The 26737-nt window shown below is 44.7% G+C and overlaps 1 protein-coding gene across 2 annotated transcripts in view; it reads right to left on the bottom strand.

Annotated features, from left to right (window-relative positions):
• The window catches only part of DENND2D (DENN domain containing 2D), a 32527-nt gene that overhangs the window by 5181 nt on the left and 609 nt on the right, over positions 1–26737 (bottom strand). Inside the window, exons 2-7 of one of the 2 annotated variants that reach the window (XM_079979596.1) lie at positions 20165–20346; positions 15840–15952; positions 14350–14419; positions 7010–7087; positions 6349–6426; positions 495–643 (exon numbers count right to left, since the gene is read on the bottom strand). In XM_079979596.1, coding sequence (XP_079835722.1) covers positions 495–643; positions 6349–6426; positions 7010–7087; positions 14350–14419; positions 15840–15952; positions 20165–20346 — 670 coding nt within the window. Of the gene's footprint in view, positions 1–494; positions 644–6348; positions 6490–7009; positions 7088–14349; positions 14420–15839; positions 15953–20164; positions 20347–26737 lie in introns of both variants that reach the window. The other variant, XM_079979595.1, reaches the window with a different exon arrangement.

Genomic DNA, 26737 nt, shown 5'->3' with positions numbered 1-26737 from the left:
CTGGAGGTCCGTTCTTAACCTGAAACTGTTCTTAATCTGAAGCACCACTTTAGCTAATGGGGCCTCCTGCTGCTGCGCCGCTGCGCGATTTCTGTTCTCATCCTGAAGCAAAGTTCTTAACCCGAGGTACTATTTCTGGGTTAGCGGAGTCCGTAACCTGAAGCGTCTGTAACCTGAAGCGTATGTAACCCGAGGTACCACTGTACTGAGAAACACTCAGAAAGGTTAGGTGTGCACCAGGCAGGAATCTATTGAACATGGCGCACAAATACCCTTATTTCATTACTTTCATTTCACGCCAGTAGAGAGGGCCAAACAAAGTGGCTAGATGGGCCACATTCAGTCATCCTCCACTCCAATCTACGCCAACAGGGAAATAAATTCTGAATAATCACTACACTTCCTGACAGTACAAGCAACAAAGTCATCCCACTGATTTCAGTGGGGCTGAAGCGCAATTAGTTTTCGGACTAGACTGAAGCCAAGAAATTCACCTGAGTTCCTCGGCCAGGAATACTATCCGTCGTTCCAGCACTGCAGAGGCAAATATCTGGAGGATCTTCTCGGGACTGAGGCACTGAAAGAGGGCCTGAAATTCCACGTGTTCCAAGTGAGAGTCCAGAGGCCGTGTTAGCTCAATATGCTGTGAGGAAGAAAGCAAGACATGGCAGGATGACTATGTTCATCTATGGAGACAGGAGTGGGTGCATTTTGTATCATAGGCTTAGCAAAAAAACACTCCCCGTTTCCCCCACACACTATCTCCAGCTACTCAATGAAGAGGTATCATTATGATCAACTAAAATTACTGCCCTAGAATTCAACCTAAATGCCCTTTTTGAATGTAACACTAAACTATGATTTTACATTATGTGCACAAGGAGCAGCAAGTCTTGGGCTTGAGTTCTACGTTACATATGAACTCGGGAGAACTAAGGCTTGTTCAAATAGACCAAGATATCAAACAGTGAATTATTATCCAGATTCGTTCTCAGTTAGTTTAAACAAACCAGAGTCCCCATGAGTTTGGACACAGTGAGAGAATCCAATTAGCTTAAATGTTTCTTATCTCCTTGTAGCTACACCAGGGAAGAGAGAGAAGGAACGGCACTTGAGCTCCAGGCTTACTGCTGCTTGTAGCCTCCTGTTTTAGACAACAGTTTCATATATTTTATTTACTTCCATACTATAATGCTAATTTTTGCCTGCAGAGGGCAGTGTGCAAACGTTCCTGCTATACCAGTGGCACCACAAGACTCAAGTGTCTGAAAATCCACAAGCTGAGACAGCCAACAAGCCAGGCCATATGCACACACCTGACACCTGGCAGGATATATTTAATAGGTTAAACAAGAGCAAGCTGTGCACAAAGGGTGGGCCTCAACCACTTGAAGTTTCCTGAGGCAGAGCACAGGCTTAAAAGAGCATCTGCCGAGTGGAATGGAACTGGTATGAATGGGGTAGTCTGGGCTAACACCTCTTCCACTCCCTTTGCTTGCCATGAGGGATGGTGGAGAAATTTGATCCAATTTGCATTTCAAACTGAATTTGCCAAATTTGCGCTTTCTGAAGCAAAATGCGAACAGAAGCACAGCTGTCATTCAAAATTCGAACTTACCTGAATTTGGAGGTGCAGTGATCCCAAGAATGCACATATTGTTGGGAAAATGTGCATAAAAATGAACATCTTTGTGAAAATACCATACAATAGTCCATTATATTTGGGGAAATTGCTTGCAACCATGTGCACATTATTCAAAACCGTGTGTGTGTTTACTGGGAGAAATTAAACAAAAAAAGCTGACTAATTTTCACAAGTATTTAAATAATAATTACAATTTGCTGCAAAAATGTGGAGAACTGAATTGCAGATCGGAAAAAGGAGAACCTGAGAACCCAAACTGACATATCCTTCCACAGGCTACTTGCCATTCAGCAACATCAGTCTAGAGGCAGCCCATCTGTCATCATCACTGATGGGAGAGCAGCGAGACAGCCAGGAAGCAAGGAGGACTGTGCCAACTTTGGCTGCAATCACATGCACACACTTACTTTTGAGTATGTCCCATTAAAACCAGTGGAATGTACATCTATTTTCTCCTCTTAAGCCTGTCATTTGCCCATAATCCTTTATTTCAAAAGGCAACAGTGGTGCAACAGCTTCGGTAACCTTTGGACTTTCAATACTGCAAGTGACTCACTACAGCCAAGGCAGAGAAGCAAATGCTTGATTCCAGGCAGAACTAACTATTCTTGTTTATTTTGCAAGCTTAGGGTGGAATGCAGTGTAGTCCTAACAAGATCATTTCATGGGCGCAGGCATTTCTGCAACGTTCCCCTCTCTCCTCTCCTGCACTGTTCGGGGGGTTCCCCTGACCCTCCAGAGCAGACCTAGGGGAGATGGGAGGGTGGGAGTGCAGAGGGAGGCAAAGGCGGGCAAAATTCTGCCGTGATACTGACAGTCCTTGTGCTGGCTTCTGCTAGCAGGACTGGGTAGTTAAAACCCAGATCTTAATTTCAGCTGCCCACCAAAAGAGAGACTATGGCCTGCTCAAAAGTGGCAGAAATGTGGAATGAGGTGTTCTCTCTCTTTGATAACTAAACTATTAAGCCATCATTCCACCTGACACTTTTGAACCTGTATATGGAAACAGAACCAAGTCTGAAAAGCAAATAATTTATTTCTCATCTCTTAACAGCAGCCCGGGGCTCTATTACCAAATCCTGGAAGTCCTTCAGTCTTAATAATTTGGATTGCTGGTACTTTAAGGTTTGGCAAATTGCCCTCCTTGAAAAGATATCTCATAAACTACAAGCATCTAAAGGGCAGAGCTGGAATGAGCTATTTTTTGTTACATGGCATGGTTTTATTTCTTAAATGATTGGTCACTCGCTGCCATCAGCATGGGCAAACATATGGCGCATCTAAGATGTTATAGAAGCTTTATTCTCAATAATGATAGAATTCACAGGTGGAGAATACTTTATTTTTCCATATCTTTATTATGGGCAAAGGGAAGTTTTGCAGGAGTTAAGACTTTATTACCACTCTAAGGCCGTGCTGTATCTTTGTACTTTTGTCCTTTCAGGCTGTGATGCTTTATGGGTTATAATGTTATATTCTTTTTATTTCTTTTGCTCCTTTTTTTGGGCTAACAAATAAATGATTATTTTGTTAAAATAAAATACAAAATAGACCATAGTAATCCCAGCCAAAGTGGCCAGAAAAAAGCCACATAGACTCAGAAAAAGCTTTTTGACAATTTGCACAGAGAAGACAAATCTGTGTGTTAGGTCCAAAAGTACATACTATATACACCATACAGGACTTGCCTGCCCTCCCATTGCCATTCTGTTTCCTCCTGACATTGCAGTGTGCAGCAGACAGATGCTCTGCCTGTCCTGTCAGAATGAGTAGACCTCTGAATACCAGTTGCTAGGAGCTCCAGGTATGGAGAGTGTTGCTGTGCTCAGCCCCTGCTTTCCCACAGGGATCTGTTTAGGCATTATGAGACCAGGAGGCTGGAGTAGGTGGAGTAGGTGCTTTAAATTATCTGGTTTTAAAATTTATTTTCAAAGCACAATGACGTTTATTCCATTTGTTCCCCCTTTCTCGTTTTTAAAAAGCAGAATCATTCTTTAAAACATTTCACAACTATTCCCGTAATGGGGTGAGAAAATGTAGTTTAGTGACAATAACGTAATTCCAGCCACTCTTGTCTTGCCCTAGGGTCAGCTTCCAATACAAAGATGAGAAACTGGCTCTTCCCTGAGCAAAGTCTGCAATGCAAACAAAAGGAACTGGTTTCCTGAGCAAAATCCTGCAGAGGAGGTTTATACATGTGCACAAAAGCCAGCAAGGGCACTTCCACAAGGGTGTGACTGCTGAAATAATCTGTTTTCTGTGTGCAGTTTCTCCTTCTCTATAAAAGTCAAGTCAAAAAGTGTCTGGTGGAAACATACTGCTATGCCCATTTAAGGATAATGAACAGACGCTGGTGCTTTTGAGGAAAATGCAGGCTGCACTCACTATCTAACTCTTCCAGCTGCCTTAAACATTGAGCAAGCCAGGAAATCATACCAGAATTTCATTTTCTGGCAGCTGAAAGAAACAAACTTTTGACATCATAACAGGAAGTCAAAACTCACTAGCACGGAGCCCAGAAAGGCAAGTCACGCTTTGTGGCCGAGGACCTAACTAAGTAAGAGGACCTCTCCCTAGGGAGGAAACTTGCTATGGGCTAGAAGAGATGCCAGACACATTAGAGGGCAGCTTTCTTACACCTTTCATGGTTGCATCAAAGAGGAAATTTGGGTAGGTGCTGTTGTCATGTCCTAGTACGGCAGGAGGAAATCTACATCTGCCCAAATCTGTGCAAATATTAAAATGTACACAAGTCCTGTCCTCCACTGTATCTGGCAACTTTTTACAAAGTAGAAAACCACATTCCCATCCCATTGTAGGGAATTTCTTGCACTATGATTCAGCATGCCAATATCAATCCAAACCACTCATGCTGTTATGATCAGACAAGCAATACTAATGGGGCAGGTAGATGCAGAAGCAGTCACAGATTTTGGATTTCTAATACAGTGGCACCTCAGGTTAAGTACTTAATTCGTTCTGAAGGTCCATACTTAACCTGAAACTGTTCTTAACTTGAAGCACCACTTTAGCTAATGGGGCCTCTTGCTGCCGCCACGCCGCCGGAGCACGATTTCTGTTCTCATCTTGAAGCAAAGTTCTTAACCTGAAGCACTATTTCTGGGTTAGTGGAGTCTATAACCTGAAGCGTATGTAACCTGAGGCGTATGTAACCTGAGGTACGACTGTAGTTATAAAGGACAGGGTGTTTTTGGCAGGTACGACTGTAATAAAAACTACACCTACATAAATTCCCTCTCCTATGCAACTGTTAATAGCCTAGGAATCTTTTCTTGTCCTCCTGAATGACAGTAGTGGAGCACACTCTTTGCATACAGATTCAATCCATCACCTGTCCAGGTGGAATGAAGGTCAGGTAGTATGTGACATGAAAGGCCTATTTCTGAGATCCTAGAGCAGCAGTGGGAAACATGTGGCCCTTCCAATCATCCCAAAATTATTGCCCATAATGGAGGCAGCTGATGGGAGTTGGAGCCCAACAACACCAGGAGGAGCACAAGTTCCCCACCCCAGTCCCAGAGAACCACTTTCAGTCAAAACAAACAACAGGCAAATAGCCTGACCTGGTATGGGGTACTTTCCAAAGTTCCTGACTGAGGGCACTTAAGCCTCTCAAGGCATACACCGGACAATTCATATGTCTAATCTTCCCATGCCAATTGAGTTTTCTTCCCCTGCCTCCTATCTCAACTGCAGTGTGCTTGCAGTGGAGAAGTCATCAGTTTTGTTAGTCATACCACTTTCTGAAGTGAAAAATTGTGGTTTGTGTCCATGACTAACAACCCATGTGGTCCCCATGGGTTTCAAGATGATAAAATCCAGGCAGACATATAAACAAAAGTTAGCCACATAAAGGCTCACTTCAAATGTAGTGCAGATGTATGTTTTGTGATGCTAACCATAGTTAAGTGAGCAAACCATTTTAGTTTCCAGGTGTACAACGGGCAAACCATGGTTTAGAGCTTCTTGACCAGTCCCTTCCATCTATCCACCATTCCTTTTCCTAAATTCACTGCCATCTCCACTGTGTTAAGTAGTCTCTTCAGGAGGAAGCATGGCCCTTAGAGTGGTTTGTCAATGCTCTGTGAATTGGGATGTAATGCGAAACCATAGTTAGCTCAAACTGCAACTTGCAGACCAGCTTCAAACCATGGCTTCAGCACCTGGTTTATCCCCAAGAACTACGTTTTTGGGGCAGGTTTGGGTTCAGATGTTAACATGAAACCATGACATTCAGACCATGATTTCGTTAACATCTGAACCCAGCCACAGAGTGTTTTGTGATCACCAGCTCCTGCCTTATTGCACTCCCTAATGAACTACCACCATTACTGACTTATCGTATTTTTCGCCCCATAGGACGCACTTTTTCCCCTCCAAAAATGAAGGGGAAATGTGTGTGCATCCTATGGGGCGAATGCAGGCTTCGCGCAGATCTCCGTAAGCCGTGGGAGCCCGCGCCGGGCTCCCACGGCTTGCGGAGAGTTGCCTGTTCTGGGGGCTGGGGCGGGGGAAGCTCGGGCTTCCCCTGCCCCAGCCCCGTGCCTGGGGGGGGGGGGAATAAATTTTTTCCCCTTTATTTCCCCCCCAGAAAACTAGGTGCGCCTTATGGGACGGGCGAAAAATACAGTATTTACTAGTCATGATAGAACCAGCTGAGGTTATTATCAGCAGCTACAAACCTCTGTCCCTGAGTCGGGGATGAAGCTTTTAATGGTGACCGTTTTCCCTGGTGCTGGAAAAGGGGATTCCCGGAGACCCTGCATAAAGGGGTAGATGACAGCTGTAGAGATCTGCCGCCTTTTCTCCACCTCATCCAAAATCTAATGGGGAAAAAGAAGGGTATCAGTCGCTTGACAGCCACTCCGAATCTGCTTGCACCTCTCCAGGGACTTACCAAAGAAAGAGAATTCTCAGCAAGGAAGCCACATTATGATGCACAAGACTTAATTTTGCTTCTTTCATCTTCGACATCTTGGTGTCAACTCCTCTTGTAAACTGCCTTTCCTCTAAGGGCATCTCATCCTCCCAACCACTCTGCAGGACTGGGAAACTTGAGTGCATCATGGGACAATTGTCTGCTGATTGAGTGGCAGCAATGTTGTGCAGAGCACATTTCCACTGATCAGTAGGTATGGACACCTGGGATTACAAGGCATGACATCTAGGTGAGATGGAGCCTCTTTCTTTGTACTGGTTCCTCATAAGGGGAATACCAGAAGTTGGTAGATTTAAACATGGAATAACAACATAAGCAATTCTGAGCCAAATCTATTTTTCTGTATGTGCTGAAGAGTAAAAGGGATGACTGGGGTGCGGGGAGAGATAGTCCAGAACTCCTACCTTTGAAAACAGGCCAAAACAACCCAGGCAGCTTACAATGCAGTAAACCTCTGGAAGACGTGCACCTCGTCCAGACGGCTGAAAAAATCATTTTGCACAAAAGTTAACCACCACTAAACGTCATGTTCAAACTGCATGTTTATAGTATGCAAATACACAAAAACATTTCTATAGCAACAAGAAGAGGTGGCTTAAGTCACTAAACACATCTTTCAAGGCCCCTAAACTGGATTGTTGGTTATGGAGTGGTGAAAGCAAAAATACAGGGCTATTTGCAACAAGCGTCTTTGGGGTGGGGTGTATTTCTTCTTTTCTGCAGCAGATGGAACACATTTTGTCCTCTAGGATGATAAGGACAGAAAGAAATCCCTGAGCACTAGACCAGTTTGAACACCCTCCTGCTCTCTCTCAAGATGAACAAGACATCAGCTTAACTCACTGAACACAGAAGAAAGGTGAATTTTGGATGACCCAGTTTTGTGAAAATCACCCACGGAACTTGAAAATTGGGTTTGGCAACAGGAAGCAATGCAGTTTCACTATGCCAACAGAAGGGGAGGGGGAATCTCCTGGGTTTTTTTATAAGCTAACTAAACAGTTTATTTCTAAATTTAGCCGAGTCCTGATTAAGTCGCAGTGCGCATTTCCATGAAGCATCCTCATGACACAAAATGAGCCTCAAGTGATTTCCTCCCCCCCCTTACCCACAGCCTGAGACATGAGAATTTAGTAGATGTCAAATAAACCGGATGGTGAACAGATGGTTAAGCTCTTTGTCACCATAGAAAACAACCTAAGCTGTGGAGGGACCAAGTATAAACAGCTCTGCATGGATGAATATTGACTGGGCAGAAGGCATCTGCGTGGGGTTTCCTTTGGAGCTCTGACATGCTGGGGCTGAAGCCCCAAACCCACCTATTGCGGAGCAAGCGGCATTAAGTTAATTAACTTCTGAGTAAAACGTGCATAGGACTTGTGCTGCCAAGTGAGAGCAAAGTGTCACTGCATGTAGGACACAGCACCTGGACACAACCATGGCAGGTTTCCTGGTAGCCCACATGACAAATCAATCAGCATGCAAGTCCAGGGCACTGCAACGAGATACCTACTTTTGGGGGCTGGAGAGGCAGGGGCGACACCGCTTCCTGAACTTCTGGTTTCACACTAAAGCACTGAAACGGGCACAAGGAAAGCTTCCCTGGGCACACGCCCTGGTTCTGAGTCTGGAGTTTCCTCAGAACACAGGTAGGAGCAATGATGGCATAACTCAAAGTGAGTCATACAAGAGCCTTACGGAATTTGAATACACAGATTTAAAGGGCAGCATGGGCTGGTGGTCGGAGTAAAGCATTTCCATCACCTACACACCTCTCCTAAAGCCCCTCTTCAGCCACCTTTCTCCCTATGTGTGTGGAGTGGGTTATATGTGGCCCCAAATACCACTGGGAGGGGGGAAATGGCTTTTTAAAAAAGCAGTAAGGAGGCAGAAGCTCGGCCCCCTTCTATGGTATGTTTTAAAGAACCACACACCCAGTTGTGGGGGTTTGCTGGTGACCCCCCCCCCCCGATGTCATGCCCTGTTTAGCCTCAAGACAATTCCTTCTTTATGATCACACATCCAACTGCCTCCCCCTTCTTCTGAATCACTACATTTGAAGTATTTCCCACCCCCACCCCAACTGTCCCTTCAGCTGTTTGGGATTTTTCTTCGTAAATATGTCTATTGAGTGGTTTTCTGAACATACAAATAGCAAAAACGAACATCAAACAGAACCACAGAATATCTGCTGCAATAGTGTTCACTGTGAAGTCCTGTAGATTAACTTAAAGAGTCTCTCCACAGGTCTCCATGGGTTGATGGAGGAATTATGGGATGACTAGTTCTGTTAACATATGAAATAAAGCAAAAACCAATCAAAGTCAGCTTTTCTTTCTTTTCACCTTTCAAGGCCTTCAGTCTTCCTGTTGACTTTTCAGCTAAGCAGCAATTGAAATATTTGCCCTGAAAGATGTGTATGTGTTTCTCTCTCCTCCCCCCTCCCCTGCCTAACATCAAAGCTTTATCAGCTGGAAAGTTGTGCCCTGTAATTATTATGCAGAAATTCTTATGCACACAACACTTTCTCACTTGTCCTCACGAAGTGTTATGGTGTGGGTGCATGCCAAGCGAGAAAACCAGGTTTCTGAGGAGCCAAGTATTTGTGTCACAGGAAGTGAAAGGAGGTACTTCTGCCTCAAGCTTCAACCTCACTGTACGGATGCAGGAATGGAGACACAGCTAGCACCTTGCCCAAGAATCATAGAATCGTAGAGTTGGAAGGGACCCTGAGGATCATCTAGTCCAGCCCCCTGCAATGCAGGAATATGCAGCTGTCCCATATGGGGATCGAACCTGCAACCTTGGCATTATCAGCACCACGCTCTAACCAACTGAGCTACCCAGGACTACAGTTCATCTTTCCAACTGAGATCCTCTGGGGGAAGGATCTGAACCAGATCACCAACCTTCAACTAGGCAACAATGGGTTCTTCAGCCACAGCAAATGAAACAGCCACATTTGGTTCATTAAGAGAGGGGTTGCAGGCTGTTCCGTGATTTTGAAATTTATTGTTTATATGAGATATTGTATTGATTGGCTGTGTGTGAGTGTGTGTTGCAATCCCCTTGGTGTGGCTCTGTATCCTAAGAGGTAGGGCACAAACACATTCGTTCATTCAGTAAATTACTTCTTAAGAACGTACCAGATAATCTGAATGTCAGACATTATCACGACAAATACCGATTCCCAATCGGTGATAATTTTCCATTTCAGCTTCCAATCACACATAAGAAATCAATTTGCTTTAAAGCGAGTCCAGATTCCACGTGCACAAAAATGCTATTATTAACAAATAACTGGAACTGTTTGACATGCAGAAATGAAAGTACATAGCGTGCCTCATATGTTAACCAGAACATCTTCAGAACAGTATAGAATACAGGGCTGGCCTTGTCATTAGACAGAGGAAGGAAACTGCCTCAGGGCTTAGAGCAGTGGCAAGGTGATTAAAGAGCTGTGTGTGCCGTGTGGCCTGGCCTGCATCCCCTGAGCTAATTTGGAGTCTTCAGGTGCAGGGAAGAAGTTGAAGGAAGATTCAACTGCCAACCTGGAATGGGCATATATGCCATGCTGACTTGTAGTTTGCCTCAGGCAGCAAAATGTCTTGGTCCAGCCCTGATCTACGACATGCACAGTTTGCAGCCAGTTTTCATTGTACTTCTAAGCGCAATGCAATCTGACTGTAAGCTTTGAATGTTGCATATCTTGTGAAAAGAGCAAACAACACAAACAAAGGTGTTGGCTACACTAGCAAACAGAATGCCAACATGTAAACTTCTGAGAACATACAAACTCACTTCTGACTCAGACTGCTATGAATCAGTTTGTAGGGGAATTAAACTAGTAGATTGTGTTGTTTTCGGCTAACTGGAAACAAGCCAAGAGAAAGATCCTATCATCTGCATCTCCCATTTACAGGTGGATATTAAGAATATTCAAAATAAACTGACAGGCAAAGGAAGAAAGGCAGCGCAGAATGTATAACAAGTTAATTTAAGATATGAATATTCCAGTTCACCGCCTCAAATTTAAGGAAGTGCACAAAATAGGCTTCTTCAAAGGGAGGTCACAAAGTTTACATGAAAGTGAAATGAGGACAAAAAACAACTGTCCCTGCAGAATAGAAAGAGACAACAGACACTACCTTGTGTTGAAAAAGGAACACATCGCAATGAATGATGGTTGTTCAGTCTAAGGCTGAACAGTGGGTGGAGGTAGCTGTGAAGACCCCCATTTCATCTGTACAAAGAGTGGTCAAGAGGCCTTTTCTGGCCTTATTCTCAGCAGCCCTTACTTGAGGGGGCTCACTGCCCCCCCCCCCGCCCTCCGGGACTTGGAGTCTCACATCTTTCAAAAGTCTGTCCCTTTGTTATCATCTGAGTTAAAGTACCAGTAATGAAGGCTCTGATTTCCTGTCCTGCTTTCTGGTTGCTCTGTATCTTCAGTAGGAATAGAGAAACTGTGGCACTGGAGGTTATGTGCAGCCTTCGTTCTGATTTCATGTGGGTAGCAAGTGGGGAAACAGGAGGGGAGGATGGGGGGGGGGAGTGGGAGCACACTTATGGTCATGTTCCATCTATATTTGCCTTTGACCTCCCACCATCACTGGCATGATCCAGATTGGGCCAATGCCAAAATCCCCACCACACCACCAAGGTTTCCCTTCAACTTACGTAGGGAGTCCTCCAGAAATGGTCACTGTTGCAACCAAGAGCAGCCAGTGCTGTGGAGGTGCAGTCTTGAACTGGCACCACTTATGGTGGGGGAGGCCAGGCAGCAGTGAGATTGGGGCTGTGTGGGAGTGCCAGCTGCAGTAACAGGAGCCCTGATGGAGGAAGATTCAACTGCCAACCTGGAATGGGCATGTATGCCATGCCCTGATGGAGCATGATGACCTGATGGAGGTCATCATGCTCACAAAACCCCAATCTCACCACCCCCTACAATGTCCAGGTGAACTACAGCGATTCTGGTATCAGGAAGGTGTCTCCTCCCATTGTCTCTCTCTTTCTCTGCTCTTACCTTATCTGCTGCTAGGGAAAAATCCCACCTTGTGTATGTATTTAAAAAAACAAACTAATACTTTAGTCACCTCACCTTGTTCACCCCTGGTCTCTGCTGGTCCTCTCTGCTTCCCCCTCTATGTCTGTCCTGTCTATTCAGGCTGTATATCCTTCAAGCTAATTATTTATATTTTGATCCCAGTGTGTGTTTGTCCAACTCTTTGCACAACAAAGCCCCCCCTCCCCTCCCACTGTTCCCCTGAAGGAACAAACATAATAAACATAAAGCCGCAAGCAACTCAAGGGCAACTGTGCTGTGATTGATACAAACACACTTTTTTTAAAAAAAGATCAGTTGTTGTTTCATTTATCTGAGAAATTGCCCCAGAATTTGCATCAGATTGCCTTGGAATGTAAGCCTAGATGTCTCCAGAGGCAAAGGGCCTTGACTATGATCCAAGTGTCCTTTGTAACATACAGTGCAGAGCTCTGGCTGGTCATTTTTGATTTCTGCAGAAATGGAGTGGATCCAAGTCACTCAAAAAGAAGGCTGTTTTCCTCCCCTCTCAAAACTCTTAGCCACAACACTAGGACCTAAATGTGACTGTGGATTCTTGCTTTTCATTTTTCCTATTTTATTTGGAAGAGGTGATCTGAGTGTTGTTGTTGTGGTGGTAGTTGTGGTTGTTATACCCCACCCATCCGGCTGGGTTGCCCCAGCCACTCTCCAACACAAGAGTTCTACCTTTTTAGAGGTCCAACATTAGGAACACACGCCATAGATGCTTACACAGTCACAGGTTTTTAAAGCTAAAGGCACCAGTGACATAGCTCAGAGCAGCCTTTGCCAGTCAGGTGCCGTCAAGGTGTTTTGGACTACAACTCCCATCAGCCCCAGCCAAATAGGTTGGGGAAGGCTGCCCTACATAATGGTAGGGACATAACAAATGCTCCCATTCTAAGCATGGATTCTACGTAAGTGTTCACCAGGGCTGGGACCCCACGAGACCCTTTACAATTATTATTTATTTGTAAATGTAATTTTAAAAAACAGTGGGTGTTTTTACTCATGTGGAAAGAGCTGCTTGCACACGAGGGGGAGGGGAATCTTCTTTTCCACCTCCGCTGAAGAACAGCCTTATCAACTTTTAAGTTGATAAGGGACTGTGGTAAGGGCAAGGAGCAAGCTAGGCACTTTGCAGCAGCAGACAATTGTCCCATAATGCATTTTATAAAAGTCATAACACTATGCTTGGATAAGGGCACATATTTTGCAAAGGTCTGTTCATACAAAAAGAAGGTTGTGAATTGCCCTGGGATGTTTGGATGAAGGGCAGTATACAAATTATTATTGTTGTTGTTGTTGTTGTTGTTGTTGTTGTTGTTGTCTGTGATGGAGAAGCAACCCAGATCTTTGGCAGTCTAGCCCACTCTCCAACTGCCATCACTACTATTACTACTAATTTGGGTTGTTTTTATCATTTGAAATAAGTACTGTTTTCATTCCTCACACTTGACTTTCATTCTGCCTTTCTCCTCTAATGTGTAAGTTCTTTTTTATACCTGACAATGCTCTTTCATTAAAGCTCCATACATTTTGGGGAAGAATCTGGTGGTTTTCATAGAATCCCTGCCAAATCCAGCAATAGCCCAGTGCTGACAAGGACTTGACAAGTTCTCATGCCCTGGAGAGGCCCCAGTTCCTTCATCCAACACCCTGCTGCAGAGTCAAGAATTTCCATCAAACTATTTGCCCTTGCCTGCACTGCTAGGCTTCAGAAACAAAAATCCCATTGCAGCTAAACTAATGCATTTGTCCATCGTATTCTCTCTGGGAGCTCCACTTGCTGAATTTATCAACCTTGTTTTCTGATAGTGAATTTAGGACTAAATGAAATCTGCGGGCCTAAATCACATCTTTGGAAAGAAGTACAAAGTAGTGCATCACTACAGATACGATCAAGGATGAATAAGCTGACCGGCTGGTATGTATTATCCAGACCTTGCAAAACCTTTTTGGTCCCAGTCAATTCAAGCCAGTTATTTTGTACAAGAGCAACTTATGGTCATTGGGTGGGAAGATGGGATAGCTGTAGTAGTGCCTAGGGATCCTCTTCTCCTTGCCAGATGCCCAGACCAAGATACAGTCCATTTGACTATGAACACTTGGTATTGAGCATCTGGCACAGAACAGGGATCCTGCTGTTGTCATAACCACCTCCCTCCCTGAGTGAGCAGTGAGATTGTCTTGGGCATGGCATTGGGGACTCCTTAAAGAACAGTACTAGGGTACTGCAATTTCAACATTGAGACCTCCTTAACAAGCGCAGATCACGATTCATGGCCACCTTGGATCCAAAATATGCAACAGGGCAACACTGGATCATGTTTCCTGTACTGACCAAGATTAGCGTGATCAGTGTGTTTTGTGCTTAGAGAGGGGAGTGCAGTTTAAACTGGTAAACACCTAAGCACAGATTTGGCACTTCAGTAAGGACTGGGGCTGAGGCACTGGATTCATACATGTATTAGCAACTTCCTTCTTTTGTAAGTCTTACAACTATTGGTCAATATGAAAAACTATGCCTATTCTGGCATACTACAAACTCAGTGCGGGGTTGGGCCTGACTGCAAAAACTGCATGAGCTCCTTGGATTAGCCAGCCCCACTCCCCCCCAGGGCCTAAACAACAAACTAAAAGGAACATTTAAAAAATAGTAGTAAAAGAAATATTCACCAACAGTCGCCTGCAGTAGCCAATTTTCCTACTTCCATCAACATTGGTGAGAACAAAAGAAAAGGTTTCACTGTAAAAAAAGAATAAAAGACTTAAGAGTTTTACCAGTCTGCTAACTATTGTATGGGGGGAAAGCAGAACAAATTGGCTACTTAAATGAAGATTTGGGAAGCAGGCTGCAATCCTCACCCAACTTAGCTGTGAGTAAAACCTACTGAATTCAATAGGGCTTACTTATGAGCAGACAAGATTAATTAGTCTCTGAATGTTTCAGGGCTCAGCAAATACAGTCTTCAGGTAATAACACAGGAACCTTACGATCCATGTGTCAGAGAGATTCTATGACTGGCCCAAACATGTGGAAAACATGCCCCGCTCCCCCAGAAGTGCCTTCACACCACTCAGCAGAATATAAGAGTGTATTCTTTTTCCTGCTTGGTCGGCAACATTTCTGGGAGCAAACAGATCATCTGAACCGTTTCTTGCAAGCATAAACTACGATTTTGCACTGCAGCCTCACTCTTCCGAACATAAGCTGAGCAGTGGCATGGAAAGCAGGAGTTTGGTTTTTTTATGACAAGTGATTCCAATGAACCTGTTAACTACAAGAATGAAACCAGCAAAGCAGTATTCCCCTGAAGATCTTTAAGTTATAAACGCAAACTGGGTAACATACAAAGGTCACGTTTTCGAGGCACATTACGGGTGTTACCAGCTTCCCTTAGCAAACTGCGCTGCAACAGGCAAGCATTACTACCTCTTCCTGTGAAGGGAAGTGAAAGATAACAAAGGCTTACTCAAAACTAGGGCAGTCAGATGCAGAGGTTGTGTAGAAGGGGAAAAAATGAGCAGGTACTCAGAACTAAACTTTTACATTTGTTATGTGTGGCCAGTGCATTTCAGAGGCAGGGGAAACCCTAAGATTTTTATCACACTGAAAAATGTAGCATCTGTTTTTGTCTTAAGGGAGGACTATCATGATTTTAAGTCATCAGAGAGAATGGTAAGAGATTGTGCAAAAATAATCAATTATCACAATCTGCAGAGAGATTACAATGACAGTTTAACATCAGCCCTTTGCAAAAACAAAACAAAACACTCTCTGCACTCAACAGATGCTGGCTAAACTAGAAACAGGATTATAAAGCATCATTATAAAGGTCCACCGATTATGAGCAGGTGGTTTTACAGAATTTCGAAAAGAAGGTTCTGCTCACAAACATACAATTTGAAGTACACACCGTATAGTTAAAGCTGTATCGTGGAAACTAGCTTCTTAAGGGTGGCTGAGAACTGTAGTTCCATGAGGGATAAACTAGAGTTCCCAGTACTCTTTGGGAGAGGCCAAATGTTTTAAATGTGGTTTAAACGTATATCATGTATATGTAGCACTACGTCTTTGCCCCTTGGTGTCTATTTTGCTTTCCTAATCTCTTGTGGGACAATACAGCGCTAGTCCCTTGCTGACTCACAAGTCGCACGGCGCTTACCTGTTAAACTCTGTGAGCGGTGCCCATTCATTGCCATCAGGAAAGCAGAAAAGGGGAATGGCCTGCAGCAACCTTTCCTCCTCTTCACGCTGTCCCCTCATCAAGTTCTCACGCTGAAATTAGAAAAAAAAGCAAAAAAAGAGATGAAAGAAGTTATCCCATGATATTTAGGAGATTTCTGTTGAAATATGAAGTGCCTAGCTTGCTTACTTTCTTACTTGATTCACTGATTCATTCATTGCATTTTCATTCCACTTTTTTCTCCAAGAAGCTCAAGGTGGCACGCACAGGTCACCCTTCCTCATATAATTCCCCAAACAGCCCTGTGTGGTAGGTTAGGCTGAGAGGCAGTGACTGGCTCAAGGTCACCCAGTAAGCTTCATGGGAGAGTGAACCTTGGTCACCCAGGCCTTAGTCTGACACTCAAACAACTACACCACACTGGCTCACTTGCTACGGGGTATAAGAGTCCACACAGAAGATCTGAGTTGCTTCCGAGGTCAATTCTGACAGATGCATATGACCGCCAGTCTTACAAGGTGACATACCACCATTCTCAAGTAGCATTTGTCTGCATTCTATAAGACTGAAGATCATATGTAACTGTAAGAAAGGACTTTGAAAGAAAGTCCTCAGTCCTTATGTGTGGACCATCATTTTTGTATTTGTAAGTACAGTATTACACTGCCAAAAATAGGATTACCACGGTAAGGATTTATAAGAGAATATATACGAAGCATGGGACGCGGGTGGCGCTGTGGGTAAATCCTCAGTGCCTAGGCCTTGCCGATCGCATGGTCAGCGGTTCGAATCCCTGCGGCGGGGTGAGCTCCCGTCGTTCGGTCCCAGCTCCTGCCCACCTAGCAGTTCGAAAGCACCCTAAAAAGTGCAAGTAGATAAATAGGTACCGCTTTATAGCAGGAAGGTAAACGGTGTTTCCGTGTACTGCGCTGGTGCCGGCTCGCCAGAGCAGCTTCGTCACGCTGGCCACGTGACCCGGAAGTGTCTCCGGACAGCGCTGGCCCCCAGCCTCTTAAGTGAGATGGGCGCACAACCCTAGAGTTGGACACGACTGGCCCGTACGGGCAGGGGTACCTTTACCTATATACGAAGCACACTGCACCGTTAACATGGCAGCTCATGGCAGCCTGTTCTTTGGTTCACACACCGAACTGAGAAGCTGGCAAGGGCAGTGTGGCATGATGGGATCACCCCCCCCGACCCCTTACTCTCATTTTGTGACAAGCGTTTAAAGATCAGACCACCTGACTCAGGGGGGGGGGGAATAAGGCAGAAACTGGCAAGGATTGGCTATCTAGAGGTTGACTGAGGTGGAGGTCCTTAACCAAATATCCTATTGTACCCTCAGGAAACAGGCTTCCTCCTGCCAAGTGGTCAGATTGCAAATGAAGGGAAAGACCTCTGCTGGAGTTCCAGGAAAGCCACTGTCAGTCAAAGAAGACAATAGCGGCTCAATGATCTGACTCAGCATAAGACAGCTTTACATAACCATACTAGGGCTGCCATATTTTGAAGAGCAAAATACCCCTACTATATGTAGGCTACAGAAGCTGTAATATATTGCTGAGGGGGGCAGGAGAAGAGAAAAGGAAAGCAAGTCTTCAGCCACCAGTTATGTCTAGGTCTCATCCAGAATGCATAGCTAGAGACATTTTGGCAAACTTAAAAAAATCCACCCAGACAGAAATTTTACCCCTGAAAGAGAGGATATGTCCCGGAAAAAGAAGACACATGGCAAATACATACTGAAGATGTTTCTATGACTGAGATGGCAGGAACCTAGCAGCAGATAGTACTTTGCAGAGGAAAACAGTTGCTGGCTAGCGAAATGAAGAGGGGTCTAGTTTGCAAGTGATGTTTGGTGATTTCACTGAAAGTCTCTTGAGCAAAGCAATACTTGAGCTCATGGCACCTGCACAGATTTCTGCATAAAGTTCAACATGGGCCTAAAGCAGAAGGTCACATATTAAATTCACATACTACACTGAGTGGTGGATTGTGTCACTACACAGCCTGCAGGACACATGGATGAAATAACTTTAAAAAGAAAATGTGAGTCTGAAGCAATTCTGTACTTTTCCTCTCCATGCAGACCGAGTGGTGAGAAGGTATGCCCAGATAAAACGAAAGTGCTGCAGTGTGAAATCATGCTGCATGAAGCGAAGCCACAAAGGAACATGGTTTTATTCTGCTTTTAAAAGAAACGCTGAGGCAGAGACTTTCGGAACGGCTGTTGCATCTTGTACAACAATAAGAGTAACAAGCCTCTTTCTGTGATCACTTTGCAAAGACCGGCCACCCCGCTCAGTGACAAGGATTTCAGCCTCACATGAATTTTTTCAATCAGGCAGAACTACTTTAGTAAAACGCGACACTAGATCAAGACAGCATGGGATTCTGTGGAAGACCTCTGCATTTCTCTAGCGGTCAGGTTGCTTCATTTAGATATAATGTGGCACTGAACGCTGCTCCAGCAGTGCTAGATAAAGTCAGGTAAAGAATACACAAGCCATCTCCTTAAATACATAAAAAACCAACTCCACACATATGAACTGGAAATTATTTCATTGAGATGCTTAAGCTTACAGCAGGGGTAACCTCAGGCCAGAGGCCAGTAGACCTCTGCTTGGCCCTCAGAGCTCTCCTCAGGCCCCCTCCCACAGGCCATATACTCCCTGGGTGCTGTTGCCTGGCTGCAATGTGTCCCTTGAACTGTGACATGCCTCTTGCATGCCTGGAAGGAGCATGGAAAGATGCATGAGGTGTGTGAGCAGAAACCTCTGACACGTACATGGATGGAATGTAACATACAGCACAAAATTAAGAGTCACATCTACTGCTCTGCCTGCTTTTGCCTCAAGGGAATGTAGTCCGTGAGCTGAAGACGGTTCCCCCCACCCCCCACCCCCCATCTTCTAGGATATGATTTTAACCCAGAGATTAGTGCGGAAGTGCCAACACACTTGGGACATTTGCTGTGTGCTCTTTTCACTGCTCCCACACCTGCCTAGACCAGCCTTCCCCAATGTCCTTGCTGGCTGAGGCTGATGTGCGTTGTAAACCAAAATATCTGGAGGCACCAGCTAGGAAGGTGGGCCCAGGCGACGTCATTTCTGTCCTAGCTTAGTGACTTAGGGAGTAAGTCCACCTCTGATGTATGCCATTGCAGGCTGCAGGTAAGGGTTAACAAGACAGAATGTGCCCCCACCATAATAATAAGTAAATTTCTTCAGATACTAATCTAGAACTCTTCTTCCTGACATTCAGCTTTGCTACATGGAGGGATTTATTTATTTTGGTACGGAGGAGCATTCACTCATTTGAGCTCCAACCCCTACGGTCTGAAGTGGCACAGCCCAGACACAGGCCCCAGTCAGCGATAGGTCTAAAAGATATGTAAGATATATGTAGGCTGCAACAAAGATGGCTTGCCCTGCAGATGGCCTAGGATTATATTCCACAGCCACAGAGACCACTTCTGTTGATATTCTTTCTCATGCCTTCTTGACACGCTGGGCCTGATGTTCCTTCCTCGCTCCATCAGCAGCATCCCTCCTACTTTCACAATTACCAAGGGAGCACTTTCCTTGGCACAACTCCAATGGATAGAGAGAAGATACACCATGAAGCAAAACACTGAGGGACACTTCAAAAGAGATTGCTGCAGGCACTGGTTTTTGTTAGCAGGATTTTCTGCATTTCTAATTCTACTGGAGTTTTACAGACAGGCAAAATTTTGCAATGTAGGCAAAATTCTGTGGAACTGGAGAGGAAGGCAGGCAAAGAGAATCTAAAAGATGTAGAATCCAAATCAGCATTTTTTTTTTTTCAGCACCCCCTCCCCTGCCTTCATTTTCAGGGAATGCTTGGGCCAGCCGTCATGAATTGCAACAGCAAAAGTGGCCCAACATTCCAGTTTCCCTCTGTTTTGAAGAAATCTCTGTTTTGTTTTGTTTTTTTAAAAAAACCATACTGCACTCTAACTTGTATGTTTTCATTTCAACTTCTGAAATGATACACACATACACATGCCTGGGCATAGGCTCATCTCAAAACAAGACAGAGGTTGGAGTACAGCAGCCTTCTCCTACTTGACCTTTGGCCCTGGTGACTGAGACTGAAGGGAGCTGTAGTTCAAAACATACAGAGAGCCCCAGGTTAGGGAAGGCTGAAGCAGAACCTGCCATCATGGCACTGCTTTGCTTCCAGCATTCATCCCTCCAAGGTATAATATCTGAGGAGCGTTCCTCACTAATGCGCTCCAATTTTGTCATCTGGCAAAAGAATCACGGTGGGTATCTCACCTTTGGAAACTGATAGGTAATCTTGGGCTCATAATCTCCTTTAGCATTCTTTTTGAGCGAGACCACAACCAAATATTCAAAGAACAAGTGTCCTGCAGAGCTGGGGAAGCTGCTTCTTTCTCCCGGCCTCTCGCCAATATCAGGTTTGCTTTCAGTAGGTTGAGCATCCCGAGATTCATCCGCTGCACAAGATGACATTGACACAAAAACAAGAATTAGGCCTTACAGAAGGATTTGAGGGATACATAACCATTTCTGAAAAAACCAAACAGATGATGGCCTGTGCACAAGGAAAGTGGTCTGGGCGCACAGTCACTGCCCTGAAAACAAATGCCTCAGGAGACAGTGAATTTGTGTTCAACGGCTTCAGAATGTATCTTCCGGGGTGTTCATTGGTGGAAGCTGGGTCATGGCTATCAGTGGTGGCTGGTGCTCATTGGAACTGGTGGGGAGGAAGGTGGGGAGATCAGTAGCTGGAACCACAGCCTATGACGGGCAGAGCTACCTCCTGACTGGTGTGAGAAGTAGGGCCAGCTCACCCATGATGGAAGGTGAGGCAACCACCTTGGGCAGCAGGATGCACAGGGGCAGCAGATCCAGCCTCCAAGGAATGTATCATCCACTGCTGCCGCCACAGCAGCAGCGCAAATCTTGGAAGTGTGAACTGCCACCTCCTCAGCCAGTGTGGTGCAGTGGTTAAGAGCGGTGGACTCGTAATCTGGTGAACCGGGTTCGCTTCCCCGCTCCTCCACATGCAGCTGCTGGGTGACCTTGGGCCAGTCACACTTTATTGAAGTCTCTCAGCCCCACTCACCTCACAGAGTGTTTGTTTTGGGGGAGGAAGGGAAAGGAGAATGTTAGCTGCTTTGAGACTCCTTTGGGTAGTGATAAAGCGGGATATCAAATCCAAACTCCTCCTCCTCCTCCTCTTCTCAGCAGTCTCGTGGCAAATAGGGGGCACTGCTGGTCTTCTCCCATCCTTGCTCCTAATGTATAACTTTGTTCTGGATGTAAATCTTAACACATCTTTTTTCCTGGCTGGTGTGTGTGTGTGTGTGTGTGTGTGTGTGTGTGCGTGCGCCATTTTGTGGTTTGTCTCAGGTGCCAAAATGTCTTGGGCCAGCCCTGCAAAAAGGCAGGAGCTACTTGGCTCCACTTGCCCTAATGGACCAGACCCCTCTGAGGCTACTGACTATACCCACAATGCCATTGGTCAAGGCGCCCCATGGTTCACATCTTTGGCACCAATGAGAAAAGGGGCTCTATGCATATACAACTGTATTTGTGTATGCATCTTCCTTCACAACAACCCCTATGAGGTAAAATAGGTTAAAATACAGTGACTAGCCCAAGGTCACCCAGTGAGTTACATGGCCGAGTCAGGGTAAAATGAGGAGGGGGAGAAGCATTGAGCTTCTTGGAAGAAAGGTGGAATAATGGGGGGGGGGGGGAGAGAATGTTCACCATGCCAGAAATGCCTATGGGGCAAAAAGTATGATCAACACATCTCAGAATGCTACTAGGATCAGGAGCCAAATTCAGCGGAATAAGATTATGCAAACAGCCACAAAAATGCTAACCTTTGAACAAACAGAATGGGGCATGATCCAGCATAAACATGAGAGTAAGGCTACAGTTCTAAAACTAGTTACTGATTAAGCCCCAAGGTACTTCCTTAGACTTTATGCTCAAGCTGTAAATCCCCCACAAGCTTTGCTATGTCTGGATCATTCCCTTAGCTAGCTTATTAAGCAATGTTCATTGACCCATCAAATGCACACTTACCTGCCTTGTAAATAACCTTATGTTTTCTGAAATGGGGGGGGGGAGCCCACACTAGAAGACTCTTTCCATATTTTGGAGAAGAGCCCATAACTTCCCATCCCTTGGTAAATTCATGCAAGCTGTAGCTTGAACCAAAGAAATCTCAAATTCAGTCTTACAACAGGACCTGCTTCTTTCCTCAGAAATGGTTACAGGACGTGGAACGTCCCAGGGTTGCCACAAAGCACTTGTCAGGTGACTTGCACAATTGTTTTCAATGCTACCGGATCTTGAGGTTTTACAGCTTTCTCTGCACAGGTGTTTGGTTGTTGCACAGAGGAGTGAGTCTTTCTTTCTTTCTTTGACTGATTGATTGCAGCAGGAAAGTTTAGATGGCTTGAGTCCAAGCCCCAAAAAGAGAAAATTCACAATTGCATCAGAATGATTGGGTGGAGGAATAAAGAATTAACACCACCCAGGAAGTAAATTCACTTGAATGCACCCAGAAAGGAAACAGGGCAAACAGAAAGCCTGCGTCATTTGTTACAACAGGTTTGGCAGCAATTCTGCAGCTAGGGATCGGTTTTGGTTAATTTCAGAATCTGATTTTGGCTGCTGCTACAGCAGGTTTTCCCCCACCTGCCTAAACAGCAGCAAGTTCAAGAAACTTATAGGCGGCTGTTTGCACAGGAGGAAAACAAATCGGGCCTTTGTTCCACACTGGGGAATTGTGCTTGTTGCAATTACCCGCTGAGACCACTAAATGCTAGTATTAGACTGTGGAGACAGGATTGTTCTCCTATGAGAACAAGTAACTGGCTCAAAGACAGGCTAGATTAAGACCTTCAGAGGCCCTAAGCACTTAAAAGATATTGGTGCCCTCAGTTACCAGATTCTGATTCTGTTGTATTCCCAGGATTAATGTATATCATTAACCTCTATTATTACTATTACATTATTATTTTTATTGTTTATATCTATTTCATTTATTGTGGGAGCCTTTTTGTGCAACCTGGTTCAGCTGCACCATTTAGTCCAGGGTAAATCCATCAATGGCAAATTTCTGTGGTGCCCCCCCCCTTCCCTTGATGTATATTACACCCTTAAAAGTTTTATTCCTGCTTCTTAAGACCTGCCTGAACTGTACCTTTACTGTGCATTTATTGCGTATGAATGTCACACACATTCCCCTTTGGGGGACCTTCTACTGATCAAAATAAAAATTTAAAAATCCAAATTATTTCGCTTCTATGTAGGGAGTCATCACTGGCACAATTCTAGACTTAACCGTTTTATGGTGGTAATGTGTATTGCTTTGCTTGCTTCCATTTGTAATAAGCCTGCCGTGCCGCATTTTGAGGCCCTCCTTCCTGTTCTGCTGAGGCGCCCTGGGTGCCTACGCTAACAGCGCCACTGGGTGCAACTCAATCATCCTGCTTCACCACTGGGCCATCTCCCCAACATTAGCTTCAGTAATAAGGTAACTGTGAGAAATAGACTGCAACAAAGGAGATGTTCTCTCTCCACCTTCCCTTGGTAAGCTTGCAAGGCTTTCTGGTCTCTGCAGTTCCTGAACCACCAAAAATGTGGGAAAAGTTTGGTTGCCTTCCAATATAGATTCACTGGGCTTTTCCACAGCAAGTTTTTTTTTTTTTGGGGGGGGGGTGATACAAACAGAGGGCTTCTGGTGCTTCTTGCTACCCCAGCCCCATCAACATCCCGGCTGGTTTAGAGCCAAGTTACACACTGTGCTAAAACACTTCACTTGAGTGTTACATGAATTTAGCAGCCACCAACTGGGGCTCACCACACCTTTGCAAAACAACCTCAGAAATGCTTTATTTATACACAGTTTCCTAATAATGGAATGGTTCTCTTTGCTGGAATGGAGAGGATCTGCACCACGAGGCCAAAATAAACGGAACCGATTTGCAGGTAAAAACACACCCAATTTTCATAGTGCCCATCTGGTTAGGGCTGGATTAGGGATTAGTCTCCATTTATGATGGCATGAGATGCAAAGCAGCTTGCTCCAATTGGTGCATTCGGCAGTTTGGGGAGCAAAGGTGAAGATCTCTAAGCAGAAGGTATGTAGGGAGAACCCTTTCCGTGTTTGCCTTAGGCAGGTGACTCTGCAGATAATGAGGTGATGAGTGCCTATTACTGAGCATGGGATGTATGTGAGTATGCAGAAGGAACAGCTGCTGAATAGAGTTACTGTTCTTCCAGCGTAACTGCCAGGGAGAGTTTACCAAGCTGGTTTCTAAGCTGATATTTAGACAAGTCGGTACCTTATCCCTATAGAAATAAGCCTAACACACAGCATTTGAAATCTTGGGGCAGATTGGGAAGGAGTCTTTGTGACCACAAGAGAACATAAAATTGAGTGGCATTTAAGCCCCCTTGCCCCCAGCTACCCTAGGTTGGTGTGTCTGGACAGGCATGAGATAGTTTCATACATGACATGGTGGCAAGTTGTCCGTCAATATGGACTTCTCAGTGAGTGTACCTGTATGATTGCAAGTGCTTGCAAACATGCATTAAGGCTTTTATGGAGCTCTGCACATAGCATGTGGCTGAATTTGGAAGACAGACATTTTATTCCTCTTTAAAAAGATGCAAAATGTTTGTAGCTGTGATCTTTTATGTGGCTGTGATCATCTTTTTCCTTCAAGGAGACAGAGGGTTGTAGCCGGTGCTTGTCTACTCTGAGTAGAACCACTGAATTTAACTTATTTCCATTACTTTTAATAGTAAAAGTAGAACTCAGTTGGCTCCAATCCAGAAGATATTATTCTCCAGCCAAATATGTCAATATAAACCCCAAACAAGTCATGGGGAATCTGTGTTGTTCCGGGTATTGTTTTATTACAGCACCCATCATCCCTGGCCATTGGCTATGTGCTGGCTGACCTGAAGGGGGCTCGGAATCCAAGACTATTGGTACAGCCAAAGGTTTTCAGGCTTTTTTCAATAGTGTTTCCAATATATGTGATTACACTTAAATATGTGGTGCCTTGGAATGTAAATTGGGACTTGCCTGTTTTTAAACGATGGAACTTGCTCCTGTAGGAGGAAGAAATGACCACCAACTTGACTGGCTTTAAAAGAGGCTTAGACAAACTTATGAAGGGTAAGGCTATCAATGGCTACGAGCCATGGTGACTATGCACTGCTTCCATGGTTGGAGATAGTAATGCCAGGTGCAGGTGGGAAGAACGCTTTTGCAGGCTTCCCACAGGCATCTGGCTGGCCACTGTGAGAACAGGATGTTGGGCTAGAAGAAGAGGAGTTTGGATTTGATATCTCGCTTTATCACTACCTGAAAGAGTCTCAAAGCGGCTAACATTCTCCTTTCCCTTCCTCCCCCAAACAAACACTCTGTGAGGTGAGTGGGGCTGAGAGACTTCAAAGAAGTGTGGCTAGCCCAAGGTCACCCAGCAGCTGCATGTGGAGTAGCGGGAAAGCGAACCTGGTTCCCCAGATTACAAGTCTATCGCTCTTAACAGTGGCTCTCAGATGAGCCACTGGCCAGATCCAGCAGGACTCTTACGTTCTGTCCTCTTTATATAAACCTGGCAGCTGCACTGAACATAGGGGGGCAAGATGCAACCCCCCCCTTCCCTTACTGGAAGTCTGTGTGATTTGAGGTTCTCATGAAGCACATTTTCATATGAAACATCTTTCATGTGGTGGCGGGGAAGGTATGTTTCTGTTCCTCTTGTCACACAAAAACGTTTGCCAGCCAAGTAATTGTCAATAGCAGGCCTCTGAGTATGAAACTGGAGTACTGACAGTGTAATTGTAAAATGGATGCAACAACTGGAAAAATCAACGACATTTGCCAACTTGCAGCCACACAATAAACTTTAGCAAAAGTTGTGGCCTTGTGGTTTTGACTTTCTTCTTTATTCTGTACTCAAATGTTTATCTCATCAGTCTAGGGTAAAGTTTGAATAAAAATGCATGCATTTGTGAAAATAGCAAACCCCAAAAGCATTATATTAGAGGAAAGTGCTTTGCAAAAATGTGTGTATTAAGAGAAATTTACATTAAAATGCTGGCAAATTTTATTCTTTGGTTGATTTTTTTAAAAAATGCTAATTGATGGAGAATTTAAGATTGGGAAACCAAAATTAACAGATCCATTCATCCCTCCTTACCACACAGTTTAGAGATCCTCTATCCACATTCTGTATTACAACCACTAATCTGCATTACTTAATACTTCCTCCAGAAGTATATATTCTAAAAAGGCTACCTTTAAAAATCATTTGCAATGATAACTTGGCAGGCTGTGCTTTTGTTCTCTGCTTTAATTAACCCAGAACAACAAAAGCCATCTGCTCTGGTACTCCCAATTATAAATATAATTAGATTCCTGTCCTCACAAGCATGCATGGTAGTGCTCTTAAAAAAAAACACCCGCCTCCTATTTTAATATCCCATTATTAGCATCAGGGGAATAAGAAGCAACTAGCCCATTTTACGTAATTTTGTCTACACCCCTGACGGTGAAAACGAGCCTGAGGCTGCAATCCTACGCACACTTGAAAGCAGCAGCGACGACTTTAAAGAAAACACACTGCAAATGCGTCGATAAGGGAGCTGTGCGTTTCCATGTTGTCTGTTTAAAAAAGCACTCCAACGAGGGATCGCCCTTCCTTGGGATTCCCATTCTTTCCCGGGGTCATTCCCGAAATGCCCATGGTAGTTACACCCATTTCCCCACACAGTGTATGCTTAAACGGCGCTTTCTCTCTCCCTCCCCAGAGCTAAGCACGCGTGGGGACTTTCCGACTCCTGGAG

This window comes from Podarcis cretensis (assembly GCF_951804945.1).
Source record: "Podarcis cretensis genome assembly, chromosome: 6".
In the NCBI taxonomy this organism is placed as follows: Eukaryota; Metazoa; Chordata; class Lepidosauria; order Squamata; family Lacertidae; genus Podarcis; species Podarcis cretensis.
This window is presented reverse-complemented; position numbering and strand designations above follow the sequence as displayed.